This window comes from Bos grunniens, chromosome 20, assembly GCF_055505025.1.
Source record: "Bos grunniens cultivar Pamir isolate PY7600 chromosome 20, Bosgru_T2T1.0, whole genome shotgun sequence".
NCBI lineage: Eukaryota > Metazoa > Chordata > Mammalia > Artiodactyla > Bovidae > Bos > Bos grunniens.
Window position 1 is genome coordinate 51387070 of NC_141184.1, and position 21691 is coordinate 51408760.

Consider the following 21691-nt stretch of genomic DNA (forward strand, 5'->3'; position numbering starts at 1 on the left):
TGTGGAAGAGGGTCTGGTGAGGGTGGAGGTGGAGGTTATGAATCCATAACTAACAAATAGTATAATGGGGAGAAGGAAAATGTATCTGGGGAGAAAGAGGAAATACCTAATCTTTTGCACCAAATGTCAGCCTAGAAGTGAAGGATGCCAAGTCTGGAACCTAACCCCCTAGGTTTGTTTCCCCACACCTCCATTTACTAGCTATGCAGTTCTAGGCAACAACCTGCAAATCCTTCTGCCTCATTTTCCTCATCTGTAAAATGGGGATAACATCAGTCCCATCTCATGGGGTTGTTTTAGGTATTAAATGAGATGGAATATGTAAAATCTTCTTAAAAACTCCCAGCACATTGTAACTGCTCAATAAATGCTAGCTGCTGTGATTGTAGAAAGAAAACACAGGCAACCATTGCCTTGGTTTTAGAGGAGGGAGAGGATGAAAAGATTTGAGTGTGAATCTGATTGTCTTGGATATGTTTAGTGATGGAAGGATACTAAAAACTCTGGTCAACCACAGGAAGGAGACTGAAAGCTTAAACCTATTCTAACTAGTCATAGAATCTTGTGGTTCCATGAAAACAGGGCTAGCATATGTTGTTGAATATGAAAAAGGCCACCCCCCTGAAAAGACTCATTCTACTTAGAAAGACTATTCTGTCTGGGGTTTTTTTTTTTTTTCTTCACTTTTCCAATAAAGCAAGAGCTATAAGCATCCAGGTGTTGCTTGCTTGTGTGTCTTCAAAGCAACGTAAGTATTAATAGCTTGAATCCATTTTACTTGACTCTTCTGACTTCATAAAACACAAGTTCCCTAGGTAAGTGATTATTTAGGAAAGTAGATCACTTGGACTATTAAAGCCGGGTTTCTCCACCGTGACACTGTTGACAGTTTATGCAGGCAATTCTGTTAGAGAAGGGGGCTGGTGTCCTGTGCACCGCAGGATATTTAGCAACGCCTCTGGCCTCTGTTCACTAGATGCCAGTAGCACTTCCTTCCTCCAGTCATGACAATAAAAGAATGTGCCCAGACAGTGCTGAACATCACTGAGGGGACAGAATCACCCCTAGTCAAGAAGCACTGTTAGACTCATTGGATGCAAACCCATTGCTTGTGTTTTGCAAACAGGAGAGAGTGGCCAGAATACCTTTGGCTCATGTCCATTCAAACCAAGGCTTTCATCTCAGTAGATTCACTGGGAAGAAATTAACCACTTCAGTGGTTGGTGGGTGGTGGGGTGAAGAGGTAGCAACAGAGACGAAGGAACTACAGATACATAGATGGCTTCAGATCATATCAGTCTCTCAGTCATGTCCGACTCTTTGCAACCCCATGAATCACAGCATGCCAGGCCTCCCTGTCCATCACCAACTCCCGGAGTTCACTCAGACTCACGTCCATCGAGTCGGTGATGCCATCCAGCCATCTCATCCTCTGTCGTCCCCTTCTCCTCCTGCCCCCAATCCCTCCCAGCATCAGAGTCTTTTCCAATGAGTCAACTCTTTACATGAGGTGGCCTAGCAAGATCCAAATAGTATTGATAGCATCTGCCAACTAAGCAGAAGGGCCTAGTAGTGATGTTATCACCTTGCTTCATGCAGAATGGGAAAATAAAGTACTTGCTGTTAGAGTAGACACTTTTAAAAGGATTACTTTGGTTTGTATCTCAAATTTTCCTGGGTAACAGGACCATGAATCTACCAGATGTGTTCTGCTGCTCACTTTCTCTGGCATGATAGGGTTAGGAAGGCAGCATGTCAGGCCAGAAGGTTTGTCTGGATGGTCCTGCAGTTGAGAAGCAAGGCTTCTGCTAGTGACCTGTCTCCTCCTAGAAAGCTCACAGCCACATACTTGGCACTCACTCTCAAATTTCAATTCAGTTTGGGGCAAATATGAATTGGGGGAGTTTTCTATAGTTTCTGGGATTCTTATATTGTTCATCTCTATCACTAATTTTGAAAAATGCTAAGATTCAAGGGTCATATATTGGGTAGGCCAAAACGTTTGTTCTGGTTTTTCTATAAAGTGTTACTCAAAAACTCGAATGAACTTTTTGGCCAATTCAGTATTTTTAACATTCTCCTAAGCTTTCTTTCCTGATTAAAAGATCTTCCAAAACTAGAAACTTCTCTTCCTTTTATCAAGGTTCTGCCTCTAAGGACACTTCAGGCACAAATTCTTCAGTGATATTTTAAAGTCAGAAGTTCCTTTTTCAGGGAGAGACATAGTTCTCAAGGGATATCATTCTTTTCTTATCTGAAAAGAAACAATTTGGGGTTCAAGTTAAATAGTTTCAAATGCAACCAAAATCATTCCACCCAGTGGACTTTAATATTCCCTTCCAGGTTCTATCCCTGGATTGGGAAGATCCTCTGGAGAAGGAAATGGAAACCCACTCCAGTACTCTTGCCTGGAAAATCCCATGGACAGAGGAGCGTTGTAGGCTACAGTCCATGGGGTCGCAAAGAGTCGGACATGACTGAGCGATTTCTCTTCACTTCCATTCATACACCATGTTCCAGTGACACTGAGTTATTAATATTCCCTAGGTACATCACATGGGGCTTCCATCTGGAGCGAGTGGTAAAGAACCCACCTGCAAATGCAGAGACTTAAGAGATGAGGGTTCGATCCCTGGGTTGGGAAGATCCCCTGGAGGAGGGCATGGCAACCAACTCCAGTATTCTTGCCTGGAGAATCCCATGGACAGAGGAACCTGGCGGGCTACAGTCCGTGGGGTCGCAGAGAGTCCGATCCGACTGAAGTGACTTAGCACAGCAGCACACCACATGCTTCCATTTTGCTGGACTTGTGCCCTTACTAATCTTTACGCCAGAATGCCTTTTGCTAGAGAACTTGGCAACGTTATCTTGTCATAGAAAAGCAAGTGCATGAAGGATGGAGGGAAGTCATGACCACTAAATATGGTGCCTGAAATTGCAGGTTTGCTCTTGCAGATAGAATTTTTATGAACCTGACTGCTGGGATGCTGAGTCCAGAAAGCAGAAGAATTAATGATGTTGCTAATACTAAAGGAAACTCTATTACCCTCTATGGTTACGGCTAGCATATGGCTATGATATTTTAAAACATCTTCATAGTCCAAATAAAAGCAGACCACAAGTGTGAACAAATAGAGTCCATCACAGGGCAAAAAATAATTCGGTGAGCAACATGCTTTTTAAAACATTAGATTTAAGTCTGAATCAAATACAAATTAAATGTGAGTAGAAACTCTTCAAAGTAATTTCATTATTCATTTCACCGTAAATTGCTTAATTGCATTACAAGTCAAATTAAAACTCGAAAAGAACTTTCCAGCCACTTACTTTGCCACCTATCAGCATAAAATTTGCCTCATGGGTTTACTTATCAGATCAACCTAAAATAATGAGGAGAGAGGAGAGGAATACTTCAGTCAACAGATTTAAAGTGTTAGCTTTATTTCCTGAGACAAAGATCCAATTTTCTTGTCTTTAATTTCACCTTTCAGCTTTTTTTTTCTTGTTTTTTTTTTTTTTTTTTCCTCCCATGGAGTCAGGCAAGAATATTTTTTCTTTCAGCAGCTTTCCTCTGTGCACTGGGATGTCAAATTCTCAAGATATACCATATCATGTTTTTTTATTTTACATTTTTTCCCCAGAAGCCAGCCAAAGTTATTCCAAATAGCTCAGTGAACACTAGGGTTTTAGAATTTTGACTAAATGTTTTTGTTTTTTTTTAACATATATGTAGCCTGTATTTTTTTACATTTACTATTATTTCTTCTTATAGATAATTTTATTTTTCTCTTCTTTTTTATTTTACTGGATCAAGGCCACTGCATAGTAACTAAAACCTAGCATGTAGCCTTCAGGATTCTCACAACTGACAGCATATATCCATTAAGCCCAACTTGATCCTTCAGGAGTTGATCAACTGCAATGGGAGAACCTCATTTATACTTTATTATTTACTGTTCTTCCTTTCCAAAGTGTGTGTGGAAGGACGCCTCCTCAAAAGTTGGAGAAATAAAGTAGCCTAGACTTTTGAGCTACAAAATAGTTTCCTGTTTTGTTTCCTGAATGAAAAACTATTAAATATTAACATAGTGCGTCAGTGAGGATCCAGCCCAGAAAACAGATGTTGGCCAGGTCAGTCAATAGGGAAAATCTAATCCTAGGTACCCTAGGGGCAATGAGGCTATGCAGAGATTGTCAGCCACTGGGTTTTGAGGGGGTGTTTCTAAAGCCCACAGACTGGGGGCACCACCTACCGAGAGCTAGAACTCTCCATAGAGCCACCACCTCTTTTAATAAGGCTGTTCAGAGAGAAGATGCGGAACCTGAGCTCTGCCCTCCTCCCTCTCCAGTCCCCTGTCCACATCGCCCAATGGAAACTCAAGGGTTTCATGGGGGCAACATGCAGAACACAGCCCAGGAAGGGCGAGAAGCAGAGCAGAGAACAAACAGGCAAATGGTGATGCGTCTGGAGAGTTGTTGTTTAGTCGCTAAGTTGTATCTGACTCTTTGTGACCCTGTGGACTGCAGCCCACCAGGCTCCTCTGTCTGTGGAATGTACTGGACAAGAGAAATAAAGTGCTTCTCTTGGTAAAAGGTCCTCTTTGTTGTACATCCTCTCTGTGTGTATTAATTTGTTGTTTGGTTTGCATTTGGTTCTTCTCCAGAAGTCTGGTGATACTGGGCAATTTCCTAAAGCAAGAGTAGAGGGCAGATGTCTCGTTCAAGAACACAGGCTACTATGCATGTGCTGCGTCTTCTTTTAGTTGATATACTGCTCTAACACATCAGTTGAGCTTGTCCTTCTCACTTGCCTGGATGGTTTACTTCTAGAATTTGCCCCCATGAAACTAATGCCTCCAAGGGCTGTGTGGACATGCATTATTTTGACCCTACAAAGGCACAATGAGACCAGGGACTGCATCTGAGCTGAGCACAGGTTCTGTGAACTATACCACTTGACTATTCTTTATGCCAGAATGCCTTCTGCTAGAGAAGGGCTGTGATTCGTAGGCACAGCCTGCAGCTGGACTCTGCCTTGTTTGAAGTGGCATCTGAAAGACTGAACAGCAATTACTCCCTGCAGCCCAGGGCAGATGATGACTGCGGGGCTTGGCCTTTTCATATTTTCTGGTTTCCTGAGGCCAGGGTTCTCACCAATGGTAAAACCTCTTTGCTCTGGTTCATCTGAAAAACATGTCATTTCAAAGGTGAGAAGGAAAAAGAGAGGTGATTTTATAGTGATTTTTATGGCAAACAATAGAACAATGCTTCAGAAATGTTGAATGGGAGAGAGTAAAAGGCAGATGGGTTCAAGAGCGTAGACAGTTCCTGGCTTTCTGTTTTATGAGAACCCAAGGCCTAGGGAGGGCTTCCCCAATGGCTCAGTGGGTACAGAATCTGCCTGCAGTGCAGGAGACACAGGAAACGTGGGTTCGATCCCTGGGTTGGGAAGATCCCCTGGAGGAAAAAAAAAGGCAAGCCACTCCAGTATTCTTGCCTGGAGAATCCCATGACAGAGGAATCTCACAGGCTACAGTCCATGGGGTCACAAAGAGTCGGACACAACTGAGCAGGAGCAGGCAAGGCCTGGGGAGGGGAACAAAACCCCCGGTTAAGTCCATTCCTTGGCCTTGTGGATGTTCTTTGTTCAGTTCTACCATTTTCTTTTCCTCCTCACTGCCTTTCCCTCTCCCCAGGACAGGAAGCTCTCTGGGATGGCCCTTCCCCACACCCCCTGCCATCTCTCATGGACAGTAGGGTAGTCTGAACTGAACTTATATGAGTGAACCGCTGATGTCAGGTCCAAGGGCCAATCCCCAGATCACCCTCCCCTCACTGCCCCATGTCTCCCCACCACCACTGCCCACATGGGAACCCCCGGCCCAGCCTTAGCTCCTTGGGCCCCTCTGAAAGCCTCCTCCAGGAAGCTCTTCATCCCAGAGACCCCAAGCCCATTCTAGTACCATGATTCTCTGCCTCAGTCCAGGCATTTCTCGGACATGGAGATTACATCTTAGGAATACTTAAAGATCCATGGTAATCCTTGAAAGGGCCCACGTGCTCACTCTTATCCTGCACCTGCCCCCTGCCTCCCCATTCCATCATCTGACATGCTGCTGGAACAATCACCAGACTTCCCACTGGAAGGGCCCCCACTTATCCTGCCCATTTGATCATTAACTTTTCAAACCAGACTTTTCTCTCTAGTGAACGTAGCAGCCTGAGGACAGTGACCAAGTCCTACTTCTTTCTCTCCCTCACTGCAGTGCTGCTCAAAGTGTGGTCAGAAAACCCCAGGATCAGCGCCACCTCAGTGCTTGTTAGAAATGCGGAGTCTCAGGTCCTGCCTCAGCCCTTCTGAATCAGAGTATCTGGGGGTAGAACTCAGAAGGTGGTTGCAAACCTTCCAGGTGATTCTGATGCCTGCTAAGGTTCAAAAGCGACACCCTGGGCTGTAGACACTAGTGTCCTGTGTGCGGTAGTTGTTGAGTAAACACCTGTAACTGGAGAATATTTGCAAGATCACAGTGTGGGCTCACACCACAGCTTCCTGGGAGCAGAGCCCAAGTCTGTCTTTATTGCTGTGTCCTCAGCATCTCACGGAGAAGGCGATGGCACCCCACTCCAGTCCTCTTGCCTGGAAAATCCCATGGATGGAGGAGCCTGGTAGGCTGCAGTCCATGGGGTGGTTAGGAGTCAGACATGACTGAGCGACTTCACTTTCACTTTTCACTTTCATGCATTGGAGAAGGAAATGGCAACCCACTCCAGTGTTCTTGCCTGGAGAATCCCAGGGACGGGGGAGCCTGGTGGGCTGCCGTCTATGGGGTCACACAGAGTCGGACACGACTGAAGTGACTTAGCAGCAGCAGCAGCATCTCAAGTAATGCCTGACAGTGTCTCCCATTTTAACTTTTTAAAAGGCTACAAAACAGCAAAGAAAATTACAATGAGGCTTGTTTTGAGAATGAGTTTGGGATAACACATCAATGCCAGGTAGATAGTAAGTACTTTTTTGCTGGTGATAATAATACCTTCCATTGATAGAGCACTCTGTGGTTTTCAAGACTCCTTCAGGACATTTTCTCATTGGTCTTGAAAATCTAGAGAAAGCATTAGTAGGCTTTGTTCTGCCCTCTCAGCAGAGATTCTGGAAAGCTGAGACATTAGTTCTTGGTTCTCTGAATTGAGTACAAAAAGAGAGCCCAGGACTTTGAGCTCCTACTCCAGTGGAAAAGGTTTGCTGTTCAATTGTGTTATATTAGCTGAGGGTCTTGGTAACTTAGCCTCAATAAGTGTTCATTTTACAATTTCTTCATCTGCAAAATGAGAAAAAAAATACTATCTGCCTTGCAGTGTTGTAAGTATTAAATAATAAATGTGAAACATTTAGCACACTAATATAATATGGTTATATTAATGAATTGTTTTATGTTTAAATATTATTTGCATTATTTATTTTTTGTTATACCACCAAAGTGACCAGTACTTCACTTGTGGGATAGCAAGGGCCAGGACCTTCCCCACCTCAGAGGGTGTTACTTGCTAATTTAAGGCAACATTTAAGGCATTTAGTCTGACTTACACAACTGGGAATGTTTCCCACTGCTGACGGCCCTCCCTTGGGTCTCCTGCTGATTCCTGTGGTCACTAAACCTAATAACCCATCAGGATGCTTGAGTGTCTGCTGCAGTCACCATGGTGATTCCCATTCTCAAGTACAGGTTGCTAATCATTCCAAACACATGCCTTCCTTTCCTCAGTTGATAAGCTGTCGTGGTTAACCTTTTATTTGTTTAATATATTCCTCTATTCTGTGATTTCATTTATCTCATAATTATTAAGCATAGAGAACCTGTAAGGATGTTTTGCCAAATCTTATACTTCTCCATATTCCCCTACTGCTTCATACAAATGTTATTGTTTTTATATGTACCAGGAAAAAGGCTGGAATGCACTTATGTGTATGTGCTTGTTGTGTGTGAAACGTATTTTTAAAATTATAGTATAGTTGATCTACAATGTTCTTAGTTTCCAGTGTACAGGAAAGTGATTCAGTTAAACATATATTCATTCTTTTTCAGGCTTTTTTCCTCATATAGGTTACAGTTGAGTCACTGTGCTGTACAGTAGGTCCTCATTGGTTATCTATTTTATATATAGCAGCATTGTATGTTAATCCCAATTCCTGATTCATCCCTCACCCCCGCAAGTCGCCTTTGGCACCCACAGTTTGCTTGCTATATCTGTGTGTCTATTTCTGTTTTGAAATCAATTCATTCGTATCATGTTGTTGTTTTTTTTTAAATTACAGTCCCTATACGAATGGTAACATATGATATACTCCTTTGAAGTGTTTTGGTTCCTTGGGAGACATATTATTTCTTCTTTTTAAAAGCGATCACATGTTTAGCCTATGAGCCTCTTCCTAATCAGTAGAATGCAGTCACTGCTTTTCCCTGTGGAAGTGGACAGCATGTTGTAGAAGAGAAGGCATGGAGAGTCTTGGCATGCAGACTCTCATCAGCCCCCTCGTAACTGCTTCATATCCATTAAGATGTCACTCCACGTCTCGAGTCTCAGCCTTGTCATCTATCAAATGAAGGAGCTGGACTAGGGCCCTCCAAGGCAACCACTCCATGGTGCTGAAGTGCTAAGTTACTCCCTAAGCATCCTCATCCTGACTCTTGGTGCTAGAGCAGAAAGGACACCATGATTTCTGCAGGCTGGAATGAACAGCTATCACACAGATGACTGTGGAGGGGCTGACACTTGCTTTCTCTTCCAGTCAGGATGGCACAGACCGTGGAAGAACTCTGCCAGCACTGAGTCCTGGAAGGGATGGGGGGCAGGGGACACTGGTATCACATAGAGTGGTGATTCTCCTCCTGTGCTGTTTTTATTCTGTGCTGATATTCTGAACTTATTGGATTTCTTAGGCATTTTTGCCACATTCGGTCTATCATTCACTCATTCATTTGACCATGGATTTACAGTTACTGTCTGAGACCTCTCCATGTGCCACACATTTTCCTGAATGCTCAGTGGTGAACAGAACAGTCAGGGGCCCTGCCCATTGTGCTCTAGGAGGGATACAGGCAAGGAGAAGGTCCTAGTGAGTGAAAAACAGGGGGTGGGGTCCCCGTGTGACGGGCGCCTAATCCAGAGAGGCTGTGTGCTGAGACAAGACGGAAGAGGACGACAGAGCCTGACACAGGGGCTGTAAGTGTGTTTTAGACAGCGGCACGTGTGATAGCAACTGGTGGATTTCTTGCAAAAATAAGGAAGCTTAAATTCTATGGTGTGCCAGTAAACAGAGTCTTAGAAAAAAGTAAAAGCAAAAACTAAGAAAAACTTCTGATTTAATTCACCAATTTCCATGGTATAAATGCACCCATCATAGTCATTGTCAGAGGTAAGGTTAAAAACCAACCCACAGAAGTTCTTGATATTTCATAATCAGCACTTTCAAGCCAGTACTGCCAACTCCAGAACCTTGCTGGAAGCTTTGGCCCCTTACCTGGACAAGCCCCTTCCAAGCATCTTAGTTGGGGTTCCTCCCGAAGCAGGCTTGGAGAGGGGAATTTGTATACAAGTAGTTTTTTTACTCAGAAAGTGTAAGAAACAGTACTTTCTTAGTGGGAAAGTGAGCTGGGGATGGGAAGGCCACCAGTAAATGGTGTTTCTACCATTATGCTTGAAAATCTGGGAATCGGCGTGGCAGCAGCCTGAGGAGCAAGGGACGGGCACTAGGTAGACACCAGTTCCTGTCTGTCGCTGGCTGAGGCCTGTTCCTGGGGCGTGCTCTTTCTCTGTGACATCTGACTTTCCCTGGGGGGCAGAGTGGCCTTCCCTTGCTTCAGAGAAGATTTTAAAGCAAAGAGCTGCAGACACTGGCAGTTGGAAGTGAGCTAGCAAGCAAAGAAGTGGCAAGGCCTGGGGAATATGGGCAGAGCGCCAACAGCATCTGCTACAGATTGCCCGGTACCTAAATCTGTAATTCTTGCTTTTTCTTTTCCACTATGGCTTACCCGTATTCACAGAATATTGAATACATTTCCATGTGCTCCACAGGAGGACCTGCTGTCTATCCATTCTACATGTAATAGTTTGTATCTGCTAATCCCAAACTCCCAGGCCTTCCCTTCCCCACTTCACTCCCCCTTGGCAACCGTAAGTCTGTTCTCGCTATCTGTGGGTCTGATTCTGTTTCATAAATAATGTCATTTGTGTAACATTTTAGATTCTACACATAAATGGTATCATAAGGTATTCTGTCTTTCTCTTTCTGGCTTCTCTTAGTATGATAATCTCTAGGCCCATCCATGTTGCTGCAAATGGCATTATTTTGTTCCTTTTATGGCTGAGTAGTATTCCATTTCATCCATTCATCTGACAATGGACATTTAGGTGTTTCCACGCCTTGGCTATTGTAAACAGTGCTGCTGTGAACATAATGATGCATGTACTTTGTTGAGTTACAGTTTTGTCGGGGTATTGCTGGATCATATGGCAAGTCTATTTTTAGTTTTTTGAGGATTATCCATACTATTATCCATAGTGGCTGCACCAATTTACATTCCCACCAACGGTGTGAACAGTTTTCCTTTTCTCCACACCCTCTCTAGCATTTGCTATTTACAGACTTTTTAAAGATGGTCATTCTGACCATCTGTATTTCTAATTTGCATTTTTTCCCCCTTAAATTGGACCTCACAATTTTATTAGTTTTAGGCCTTGCAAAACCTAGAGCCATCCATAGTGATGGCTCCTACTTGTTGGAAACTGTAGCATGTTTGAAAATTTCAAAGAAATTAATAAGGCTGTATCAAAGTTGGGACGAGGGTAGGGAGCAAAAGATGGAGTTGGAAAGGAATGATGGGCTCTTCTAGGTTTGGCTGAAATATGCTGATATCTGTGGAACTCAGCTGGGCTGCTCCTGGCTTCTCCCTCCTGTGACAGGCTAGCAGAGAATCCCCCTTCCTAGGATTGGTTCCTGCCACAACGAAGAGCAAGAATACAAGTTCAGTTCAGTTCAGTCGCTCATCCTGTCTGACTCTTTGCGACCCCATGAATCGCAGCATACCAGGCCTCCCTGTCCATCACCAACTCCCAGAGTACACTCAGACTCACGTCCATCGAGTCAGTGATGCCATCCAACCATCTCATCCTCTGTCGTCCCCTTCTCCTCCTGGCCCCAATCTCTCCCAGCATCAGAGTCTTTTCCAATGAGTCAGCTCTTCGCATCAGGTGGCCAAAGTACTGGAGTTTCAGCTTTAGGATCATTCCTTCCAAAGAAATCCCAGGGCTGATCTCCTTCAGAATGGACTGGTCGGATCTCCTTGAAGTCCAAGGGACTCTCAAGAGTCTTCTCCAACACCACAGTTCAAAAGCATCAATTCTTCAGCGCTCAGCCTTCTTTACAGTCCAACTCTCACATCCATACATGACCACAGAAAAAACCATAGCCTTGACTAGACAAACCTTTGTTGGCAAAGTAATGTCTCTGCTTTTGAAAATGCTATCTAGGTTGGTCATAACTTTCCTTCCAAGGAGTAAGCGTCTTTTAGTTTCATGGCTGCAGTCACCATCTGCAGTGATTTGGAGCCCAAAAAAATAAAGTCTGACACTGCTTCCACTGTTTCCCCATCTATTTCCCATGAAGTGATGGGACCAGATACCATGATCTTCATTTTCTGAATGTTGAGCTTTAAGCCAACTTTTTCACTCTCCACTTTCACTTTCATCAAGAGGCTTTTTAGTTCCTCTTCACTTTCTGCCATAAGGGTGGTGTCATCTGCATATCTGAGGTTATTGATATTTCTCCCGGCAATCTTGATTCCAGCTTGTGCTTCTTCCAGTCCAGCGTTTCTCATGATGTACTCTGCATAGAAGTTAAATAAGCAGGGTGACAATATACAGCCTTGACGTACTCCTTTTCCTATTTGGAACCAGTCTGTTGTTCCATGTCCCATTCTAACTGTTGCTTCCTGACCTGCATACAAATTTTTCAAGAGGCAGATCAGGTGGTCCGGTATTCCCATCTCTTTCAGAATTTTCCACAGTTTATTGTGATCCACACAGTCAAAGGCTTTGGCATAGTCAATAAAGCAGAAATAGATGTTTTTCTGGAACTCTCTTGCTTTTTCCATCATCCAGCAGATGTTGGCAATTTGATCTCTGGTTCCTCTGCCTTTTCTAAAATCATCTTGAACATCAGAAGTTCACGGTTCACATATTGCTGAAGCCTGGCTTGGAGAATTTTGAGCATTACTTTACTAGTGTGTGAGATGAGTGCAATTGTGCAGTAGTTTGAGCATTCTTTGGCATTGCCTTTCTTTGGGATTGGAATGAAAACTGACCTTTTCCAGTCCTGTGGCCACTGCTGAGTTTTCCAAATTTGCTGGCATATTGAGTGCAGCACTTTCACAGCATCATCTTTCAGGATTTGAAATAGCTCAACTGGAATTCCATCACCTCCACTAGCTTTGTTCGTAGTGATGCTTTCTAAGGCCCACTTGACTTCACATTCCAGGATGTCTGGCTCTAGGTCAGTGATCACACCATCGTGATTATCTGGGTCATGAAGATCTTTTTTGTACAGTTGTTCTGTGTATTCTTGCCACCTCTTCTTAATATCTTTTGCTTCTGTTAGGTCCATACCATTTCTGTCCTTTATCGAGCCCATCTTTGCATGAAATGTTCCCTTGGTATCTCTAATTTTCTTGAAGAGATCTCTAGTCTTTCCCATTCTGTTGTTTTCCTCTATTTCTTTGCACAGATCGCTGAAGAAGGCTTTCTTATCTCTTCTTGCTATTCTTTGGAACTCTACATTCAGATGCTTATATCTTTCCTTTTCTCCTTTGCTTTTTGCTTCTCTTCTCTTCACAGCTATTTGTAAGGCCTCCCCAGACAGCCATTTTGCTTTTTTGCATTTCTTTTCCATGGGGATGGTCTTGATCCCTGTCTCCTGTACAATGTCACGAACCTCATTCCATAGTTCATCAGGCACTCTATCTATCAGATCTAGGCCCTTAAATCTATTTCTCACTTCCACTGTATAATCATAAGGGATTTGATTTAAGTCATACCTGAATGGTCTAGTGGTTTTCCCTACTTCAATTTAAGCCTGAATTTGGCAATAAGGAGTTCATGATCTGAGCAACAGTCAGCTTTACATCTTGTTTTTGCTGACTGTATAGAGCTTCTCCATCTTTGGCTGCAAAGAATATAATCAATCTGATTTCGGTGTTGACCATCTGGTGATGTCCATGTATAGCGTCTTCTCTTGTGCTGTTGGAAGAGGGTGTTTGTTATGAGCAGTGCATTTTCTTGGCAAAACTCTATCTGTCTTTGCCCTGTTTCACACCATATTCCAAGGCCAAATTTGCCTGTTACTCCAGGTGTTTCTTGACTTCCTACTTTTGCATTCCAGTCCCCTATAATGAAAAGGACACCTTTTTTGGGTGTTAGTTCTAAAAGGTCTTGTAGGTCTTCATAGAACTGTTCAATTTCAGCTTCTTCAGCGTTACTGGTTGGGGCATAGACTTGGATTACTGTGATATTGAATGGTTTGCCTTGGAAACAAACAGAGATCATTCTGTCGTTTTTGAGATTGCATCCAAGTACTGCATTTCGGACTCTTTTGTTGACCATGATGGCTACTCCATTTCTTTTGAGGGATTCCTGCCCACAGTAGTAGATATAATGGTCATCTGAGTTAAATTCACCCATTCCAGTCCATTTCAGTTCGCTGATTCCTAGAATGTTGACATTCACTCTTGCCATCTCTTGTTTGACCACTTCCAGTTTGCCTTGATTCATGGACCTGATATTCCAGATTCCTATGCAATATTGCCCTTTACAACATTGGACCTTGCTTCTATCACCAGTCACATCCACAGCTGGGTATTCTTTTTGCTTTGACTCCATCCCTTCATTCTTTCTGGAGTTATTTCTGCACAGATCTCCAGTAGCATATTGGGCACCTACTGACCTGGAGAGTTCCTCTTTCAGTATCCTATCATTTTGCCTTTTCATACTGTTCATGGGGTTCTCAAGGCAAGAATACTGAAGTGGCTTGCCATTCCCTTCTCCAGTGGACCACACTCTGTCAAGAATACAAGAGGGCTGATGAAACTCACAAGGCCTCTGTGCCTCTTGCTCACCAGTGGCTCACATCAAATCTCCTCATATTCCATTGACCAAAGCAATGTGCTTGGCCCAGTCCAATGCCAGAGAGGTGCAGGGAAAAAGAACCCACCTCCAAGGAAGGAGGTCATGACTCAGTGAGTTCAGTACTACAGCCTACTCTAGGATTTTCACCAAGATGTTAGTGGTGATAATCTGGGGGTAGTGAGATTTCTGATAATTTTTATTTTTGCTTTAGCTTTTTCTCTTATTAGAATATTTAATGAGAATATAGCAATCTTATCAAAAACTATAAACCCATTTCTTTATAAAAATATTGGAGAAAATTTATTTGAAGGTGCTTTTTTAGCATTTACTTTTATAACTCCTTAAAGGAGTTAATGTACATATGCAAAGCCTGACTTGACTTCTTAAACTACCTCTTAACTTTTACAGTATATATAAATCATTAAGTTTTATCATGTTCCTGTTTTTGTTTCCTTACTGCCACTTACTCATTTTAAAATTTATTTTGTATATATCTTGTATTGCTGCATGTACCTGTGTAAACCACCTGCAAACGCTTCAGGTATTAGATGGGAAATAAAGAAACAGATTATTTTAAAAACTAAAGCAGGTATGGGAGGAGACCCATGCAGTCATACACAGAAGTCACCTGGAGAGATTATTTTTTAAATGCCTATGACAACGTCCCTAAAGGTTCTGATTTAATTGTTCCAGGTTGAAGTAATTTTTAACAGCTCTCCAAGGTTGAGAATAAGTGGATAAATAAGTGATTAAGTTAGTGGGAATGTAACAGAAGGGACAATTCTATGTGATGAGCAGTAGCAGACTGGGAAATTCCATAACAATTTGAAGTCTGCTGAGATGTGGAAGGCTGAGGCTCCTGAATGTTGAGGAGAATAAGGGAAATGAATGCTGAGGGGAACTCTGAGCTGCCATAATGAAGGACAGGGCTGCTGTTAAGGTCTGGCTGAGATTCACTGTGAGGAAAGAGCTGAACATGTTCTCAGACCCTACGCGATAACTGCTTTTTTGATTACTGAGGCACATTCTGTGGAGTGTTTTTCAGAACATTATGACTAATAAGAGTCTCTTCTTTATGAAAACAGATTGAACTCATAGGAAATTATTTATACACGCAGAACAAAGGAGAGGAAACAGAGATATTATAGGAATTTGGTTTCTTTGTTTGTAACTTTCCTAAATTATTTTATTCTGTGCAGCGTTCAGTCATTTATGTGTAAAATATGAAAATCTCATCTCCCTCTGTCTGATAATATAAAACAAAAGAAAAAAAAAAACAAAGTCCTTTCTCTACATATATATAGAGAAAACATATAAAAATAAGACAATATATAGAGAGGGGTTATTGTTTTGTTTTTAACTTAAAGACAGATAACAGATTTTTTTTTTTTTATAGTAACCATCATCTGGTTACTGGTAAGGTCTGAGTTAATTGCCATTTGTCAGGTAACCATGGTGACCAGCATATTGCTTTTGAGTCCATTAATCTTGCTGAGATTAACAGTAAACCCCAAAGGATCTTTTGCAGCAATTCAGAAATAAATCATCTTTTCACATGTATGTTATTTTGTGACAGCCACTTTCTTTAAAACTGTCTAATAGACAAGGAAATAAGACAGTCCCTAATGAGGTGATAGAAACCCATTCCCAAATAAGAAATTTTGCAAAATACAGTAAATGACTGAAAAAGTAGATATACAGAAATGTCACATGAACGAATAATTCACTAAATAGACATGTGTCATGCTCCTAACAGACACACCAAAAAGACTGTTTACTCCCAGTTAGAAATGTATTTGTCTAGGACCTCAGCCTCAAGATACGAACTGGAGACAAGATTTGAGACGAGGAAAGACAAGACAACTTTTCTTCAATTAAGAAAAGTCAAATTATTATTTAGATGATAGAAATTATAAGGGATGAGTTGAGGTGGATTTAGAAAGAGAAAGAGCTGGCTGCCCAAGCTGGGACTAACAGTGTTTTATATTTGTAAAAAGATGTTTGCAACTTGGAAAGTAGAGCATGATCCTATCTCAACCACATTTGTCTTACAACAGCCCCAGAAAGTAAATGCAAAATGTGGTAGCCTCATTTTATAGGTGAAGATGCTGAAGCTAAAGAATACAGCGTGACTTTCCTATACCCACTCAGTATTAGTGCCTTCTTTTAAATGAACTGAATAAACTATTAGGATTCTGAGTTGGAAGGCATGGGGACTGGATTATCATCCCCACATTCTTCTGACCTTAATTCATATTATTCTCTAGATGAAATACAGCTCTGGGGCTTTTTCAGCTCATGGGGTTTGTATTTTCTCATCTCCATATTTTCCTGAGCTAAAGGAATGATACAAGCTCTTATTTCAACCTAGGTCTTCATAAAAGAAATACTGAGAAAACAACAGTGCTTTACGGAATGTAAGATGCAGAACTATTCATATTTAAACACATCTGAAATCGGGATGTGTCTTGTAATCAATGGCTTATTATAATTGCTGATGCTATATGAAAAACAGACTCCACTGCCTACACGTGTGCTCACTTGGTCATAGTTGTGTACATTGCCAACTGAGTGGTGGAATTATTAGGACGTGGGTAGAAAGTTATCGTGTATGAAAGAAGGGGTATCAGTTTTATACTAGGAATGTGAATACTCATTTTGGAGTAATGACTATCATTTCATATTTTCCTGTAAAGCAACAATCTAGTGCTCTACAGGTCCTAAGGGAAGATACCCACAAGCAGAAGGATATGTTGACCTTTCTTATTAAACAGTCATGGGATGGTCATCTCTCATAAATAAAGTATCATGAACAAAGCAACTAAAGATAGAAAAATTTACTAAATCCCTCAGAATACATGAAAAAATTTTCAAAGTAACAAGACACTGATGTGAGTGACAAGTTTGTCTGGCAGGACTATTATTAAAGCATCGTATCATAGATTCATTGGCTGCTTCTTTTTGTTCTGGGCCATTCATTAAATAATTTTTATCTTATAATCCATGCTGCTTAGATTCTATGATATGTGGTAGTTTATGAATCAGTCAGTATGATTCTGATCCCCTGTAGCTGGTGACTGGACTTTGCCTAAAGCTACTCTATGGGCTGGAGGAAGCACAAGCTGGAATCAGGATTGCCATGGGAGAAATATCAGTAACCTCAGATAAGCAGATGACACTACCCTTATGGCAGAAAGCGAAGAACTAAATAGCCTCTTGATGAAAGTGAAAGAGGAGAGTGAGAAAGTTGGCTTAAAGCTCAACATTCAGAAAACGAAGATCATGGCATCCGGTCCCACCACTTCATGGCAAATAGATGGGGAAACAGTGGAAACAGTGTCAGACTTTATTTTTGAGGGCTCCAAAATCACTGCAGATGGTGACTGCAGCCATGAAACTAAAAGACACTTACTCCTTGGAAGGAAAGTTATGACCAACCTAGACAGCATATTAAAAAGCAGAGACATTACTTTGCCAACAAAGGTCCGTCTAGTCAAGGCTATGGTTTTTCCAGTGGTCATGTATGGATGTGAGAGTTGGACTGTGAAGAAAGCTGAGCACCGAAGAATTGATGCTTTTGAACTGTGGTGTTGGAGAAGACTCTTGAGAGTCCCTTGGACTGCAAGGAGATCCAACCAGTCCATCCTAAAGGAGATCAGTCCCGAGTGTTCATTGGAAGGACTGATGCTAAAGCTGAAACTCCAATACTTTGGCCACCTGATACGAACTGATTCATTGGAAAAGACCCTGATGCTGGGCAAGATTAAAGGCAGGAGGAGAAGGGGACGACAGAGAATGAGATGGTTGGATGGCATTACCGACTTGATGGACAGGAGTTTGGGTAAACTCCAGGAGTTGGTGATGGACAGGGAGACCTGGCGTGCTGCAGTCCATGCAGTCACAAAGAGTTGGACACTGAGCAACTGAACTGAACTGAACCCTGTTGATGGTGGACATTGTCAGGAAGTCCGAACTAGTCAGAAACAAATCTTACTCAACTAAACAGCTCTGATGGCAAATTAATGTTTTGTTCACCTCAGCACAGATAGCCCAGACCATAATTATTACTTGATTAAAAAAAGAAATGGTCTCCAATGGCTCTTTAAGCTTTTAAGATAATGGTTCTGTAGAATTCCTTGGTAATTATAGAAAATGTTTGTTTTAAATTATTTCCTTGTCAATTTAAGACATTGCAGAGGTTACAGTGAACTATTTCTCATATAAGAACTAACAGAAAGGGGTATGTTTGATGTAATCATGGCCTCCCCAAATTATACACACACACACACACATATATACTATATATATAGTATAAACAGGGAATATTGTGCATGAATAGATGTATAGTCTATCACTGTGGCATACTAAGACCTCCATGAGTTATTATGTTAGCAGAACTACAGACATATTTAATGGGAAAAGCAAGCATTCCATTAACTTGGTCAAGTGAAAGAAAGTGAAGTCACTCAGTCGTGTGCAACTCTTTGTGACCCCATGGACTGTAGCCTACCAGGCTCCTCTGTCCATGGGATTTTTCAGGCAAGAATACTGGAGTGGGTTGCCATTTCCTTCTCCAGGGGATCTTCCCGACCCGGGGATCGAACCCAGGTCTCCTGCATTGTAGGGAGACACTTTTACCATCTGAGCCACAAGGGAAGTTTTTTTTTTTTTTTTTTTAACCTGGTTAAACAGTAAAAATCAGCTCGTGTCTTTTGTTTTTTTAACCTTCACAAAAGTGCACCCCTATCCCAGGCTGAATTGTTTCAGGCAAGCCTTCGCCCTTGGTAAATTCAGCAGGCCGTGCCATTTACACACCAGCCCCCACCCCTTCTGCGAGTAGGACATTCTCCTGAGACTGCTCTCCTTAACCTCATTCTGTGTATTTTATTTCTAGCTGTGTGCCAAGATAAGAACTCTCCCCATTAACAGAAGGGCTCTCAACCTAGGCCCTTTCTAGGCATAGGCCAAGCCTTGGCTAACAAGAACTACACGAGCAAAGGGATAATTTTTCTTTTTTTTAATTACCTAAAGAAATGTGATTAGAGTTCCTTTCAAAGAACCTTTGAAATTTCTTTATACAGTTATGTTACCACTTGAGATTTAAGATGTGTCCAGGTATAAAATATTTTTTACACCTTAATTTACTCTTAATTCATTTTTCATATACTCCACACTTATATAAGATGAGGTAAGTGAAAAAGCTTAGGTTTTGAATATCTGCCTTTATTTTCCCAGTTTATAGATACATGTTGAATGTCACTGTTGCTAGAGGAATACATTATTAACTTAGGTGTCAGAATTAGAAAGGTGTCCTATCCCTGGATTTTTCTGATAAAATATGTTGCACCTTGAGATGCTCACATGGAACCAAAGGTATCTTTCACCAGATATTTTAATCTCATTTGAAAACTTGTCCTTGGTTCAGGGAAGTACTCTGAAATCAGACCTGTCTGCCTCTCAGCTCTCTCCTTTCTTCTTGGAAGGGAGAAGTAGTGATGACATCTCCTTGAAAGCTCTCCCGCTACAGTTTAAAGCTACTGGCTTTCGTTCTCTCTCCAAGTTGAGAACAGTTCACCACTATTTTCTGTTTTAAAATCCTGGAAGATTTGACAGTTGCTAGTAAGAACACACCAAGCTTCTCTTTTGGGCACTTTACAAATCCCTTCATTAAACTTTCAACGTTTTTTTAGGTTTTTGATCTCTCTCTTGACCACCCTCTGGGTGATGTGTCTTTCCCACCTATCTTGAATTGTTATCAAATAAGAACGTGGCCAATAAAAAGGGAGGATTAAAGAACATGGCTTCCTTTCAGCTTCTGTTCTGAAATGACAGCAAATAGACTAGAACTTAACTTCTCAGACTTTTAATGAGTAGTACTGATGTGCATTTAAGAACTATGCTGCCTGGGTTTGGTTTCCATATTTACTGCTTTACTAGCTGAGTTGTCTTGAGCAAATTTTTTAACCTCTCTATACCTCATTTTCCTCAACTATAAACTGGAGATCATAATGGTATCTCCATTGAGTTACTCTAAGGATTAAGTTAACATACATAAAGAGTTTGAAACAGTACCTGTAAATATTAACTATTATAATTATCATCTAAGTATGGAACTCAAAAGTTGGTTATGAGCCTTATGATCCGTACTGGAAGCTTATTCTGAATTCTAGCCATCCTGTTCATGGTAACTTAAAACACTAGGTCATTGTATTGTAATTGTGATATTAACAAACCTGGCATTTTTCTCTGAAAAATGTAAGGCATGAGAATATTAATTCTTATAATCTGTTTTTTTTTAATATTATAATTGGCCCCATGTTTCCTAACTGAATTGTCTTAGCTCTTTAAGTTGTGATTGTAACATGGTAAAATGAGGTTTTCCTGTGATGGACTGTAGTGACCAGCCACCTCACGTTTCTTGGAAGTAAAGGGTTTCTTGGGACAAAGGACTTTTACTGCTAACACTGGGAACATCTTGGGCAAACTGGGATGGTTGGCCACTCATTCCAGTTATAAAAGTACTGTGGAATGTGGAGTAGAAGAGAAGGAGGAAGCAGTAGTAATATTAATCTCATCAAATCCAGAAGAATTCTCAGTACACCACCACAGGTCCCCTGATATTTGACTCATGTGATCCCAAATGAGTATCTGAAGGGTAGACTTGCACTGAACTAATTAATTCTAAATGTCAGGCATTTGGGCTTCATCTTTTGCTGTTACCATCATCTGTGGGATATATTTCTTCTCCTTCATTTTATGTTGTTACACTTTCCTCTGACCAGTTTTTTGCCTTTTCTTTTTTCCTTTTTAGGTCAACTCAAATCAAAACATACTCGTGGGATAATGCCCAGGTTATCCTGGTTGGGAACAAATGTGACATGGAAGATGAGCGAGTCATCTCAACCGAGAGGGGCCAACATTTAGGAGAACAGCTTGGTAAGAAACACATTATTAAATTAATATTAAAAGAACATGTTAATCACTTGTAACACAGAACAGAGTCCCAGCTAATTGCTAAGATGAATTAAATGAAAAGACTGTCAACCCGACAGTGGAAGCCAACACAATATCTGTTAGCAGTACATGGATTTTCTCCCCCTTTCTGTGGCATCCTTAGAATACAAGCACAAGTACAGAAGCAAAATAGACAGCCAGCATTTGGGTCTAGAACATGGTGTTCCGACTCTCATTGCATAAAACCGGATATGCCTTGTTTGCTATTTCTTGGGGCTTTTCCTCTACATACAACGCTTTATACTGAGAGCACATTATTATTCTACGTGATTGTTGTTTTCAAGTTTCTGTTGGAGGAGGGTGGATAATAGGCACAGAATAGGTTGCATTCGATTTTGGTTCTAAGTACACTGGTGGCAATATGTGTCACAGTTACAAACCTCTTTGAGGCTCAATGTCCTCATCTTTTAAGAATAAGTATCGTGACTCATGCCTACTTTATTAAGTCTTTGTAGATAAAAGCAACTGAGATGAGAGATATGAAAAAACTTGAGAAATG

At 41.5% G+C, this 21691-nt stretch overlaps 1 protein-coding gene across 7 annotated transcripts in view; it reads left to right on the forward strand.

The window, feature by feature from the left end:
* RAB3C (RAB3C, member RAS oncogene family) overlaps window positions 1–21691 on the forward strand; it is a 365186-nt gene that overhangs the window by 311400 nt on the left and 32095 nt on the right. For all 7 annotated transcript variants that reach the window (XM_086361829.1, XM_086361828.1, XM_086361824.1 and 4 more), the window contains one exon: window positions 20990–21114. In XM_086361829.1, the coding sequence (XP_086217955.1) occupies window positions 20990–21114 (125 nt within the window). The remainder of the gene's footprint in view (window positions 1–20989; window positions 21115–21691) is intronic.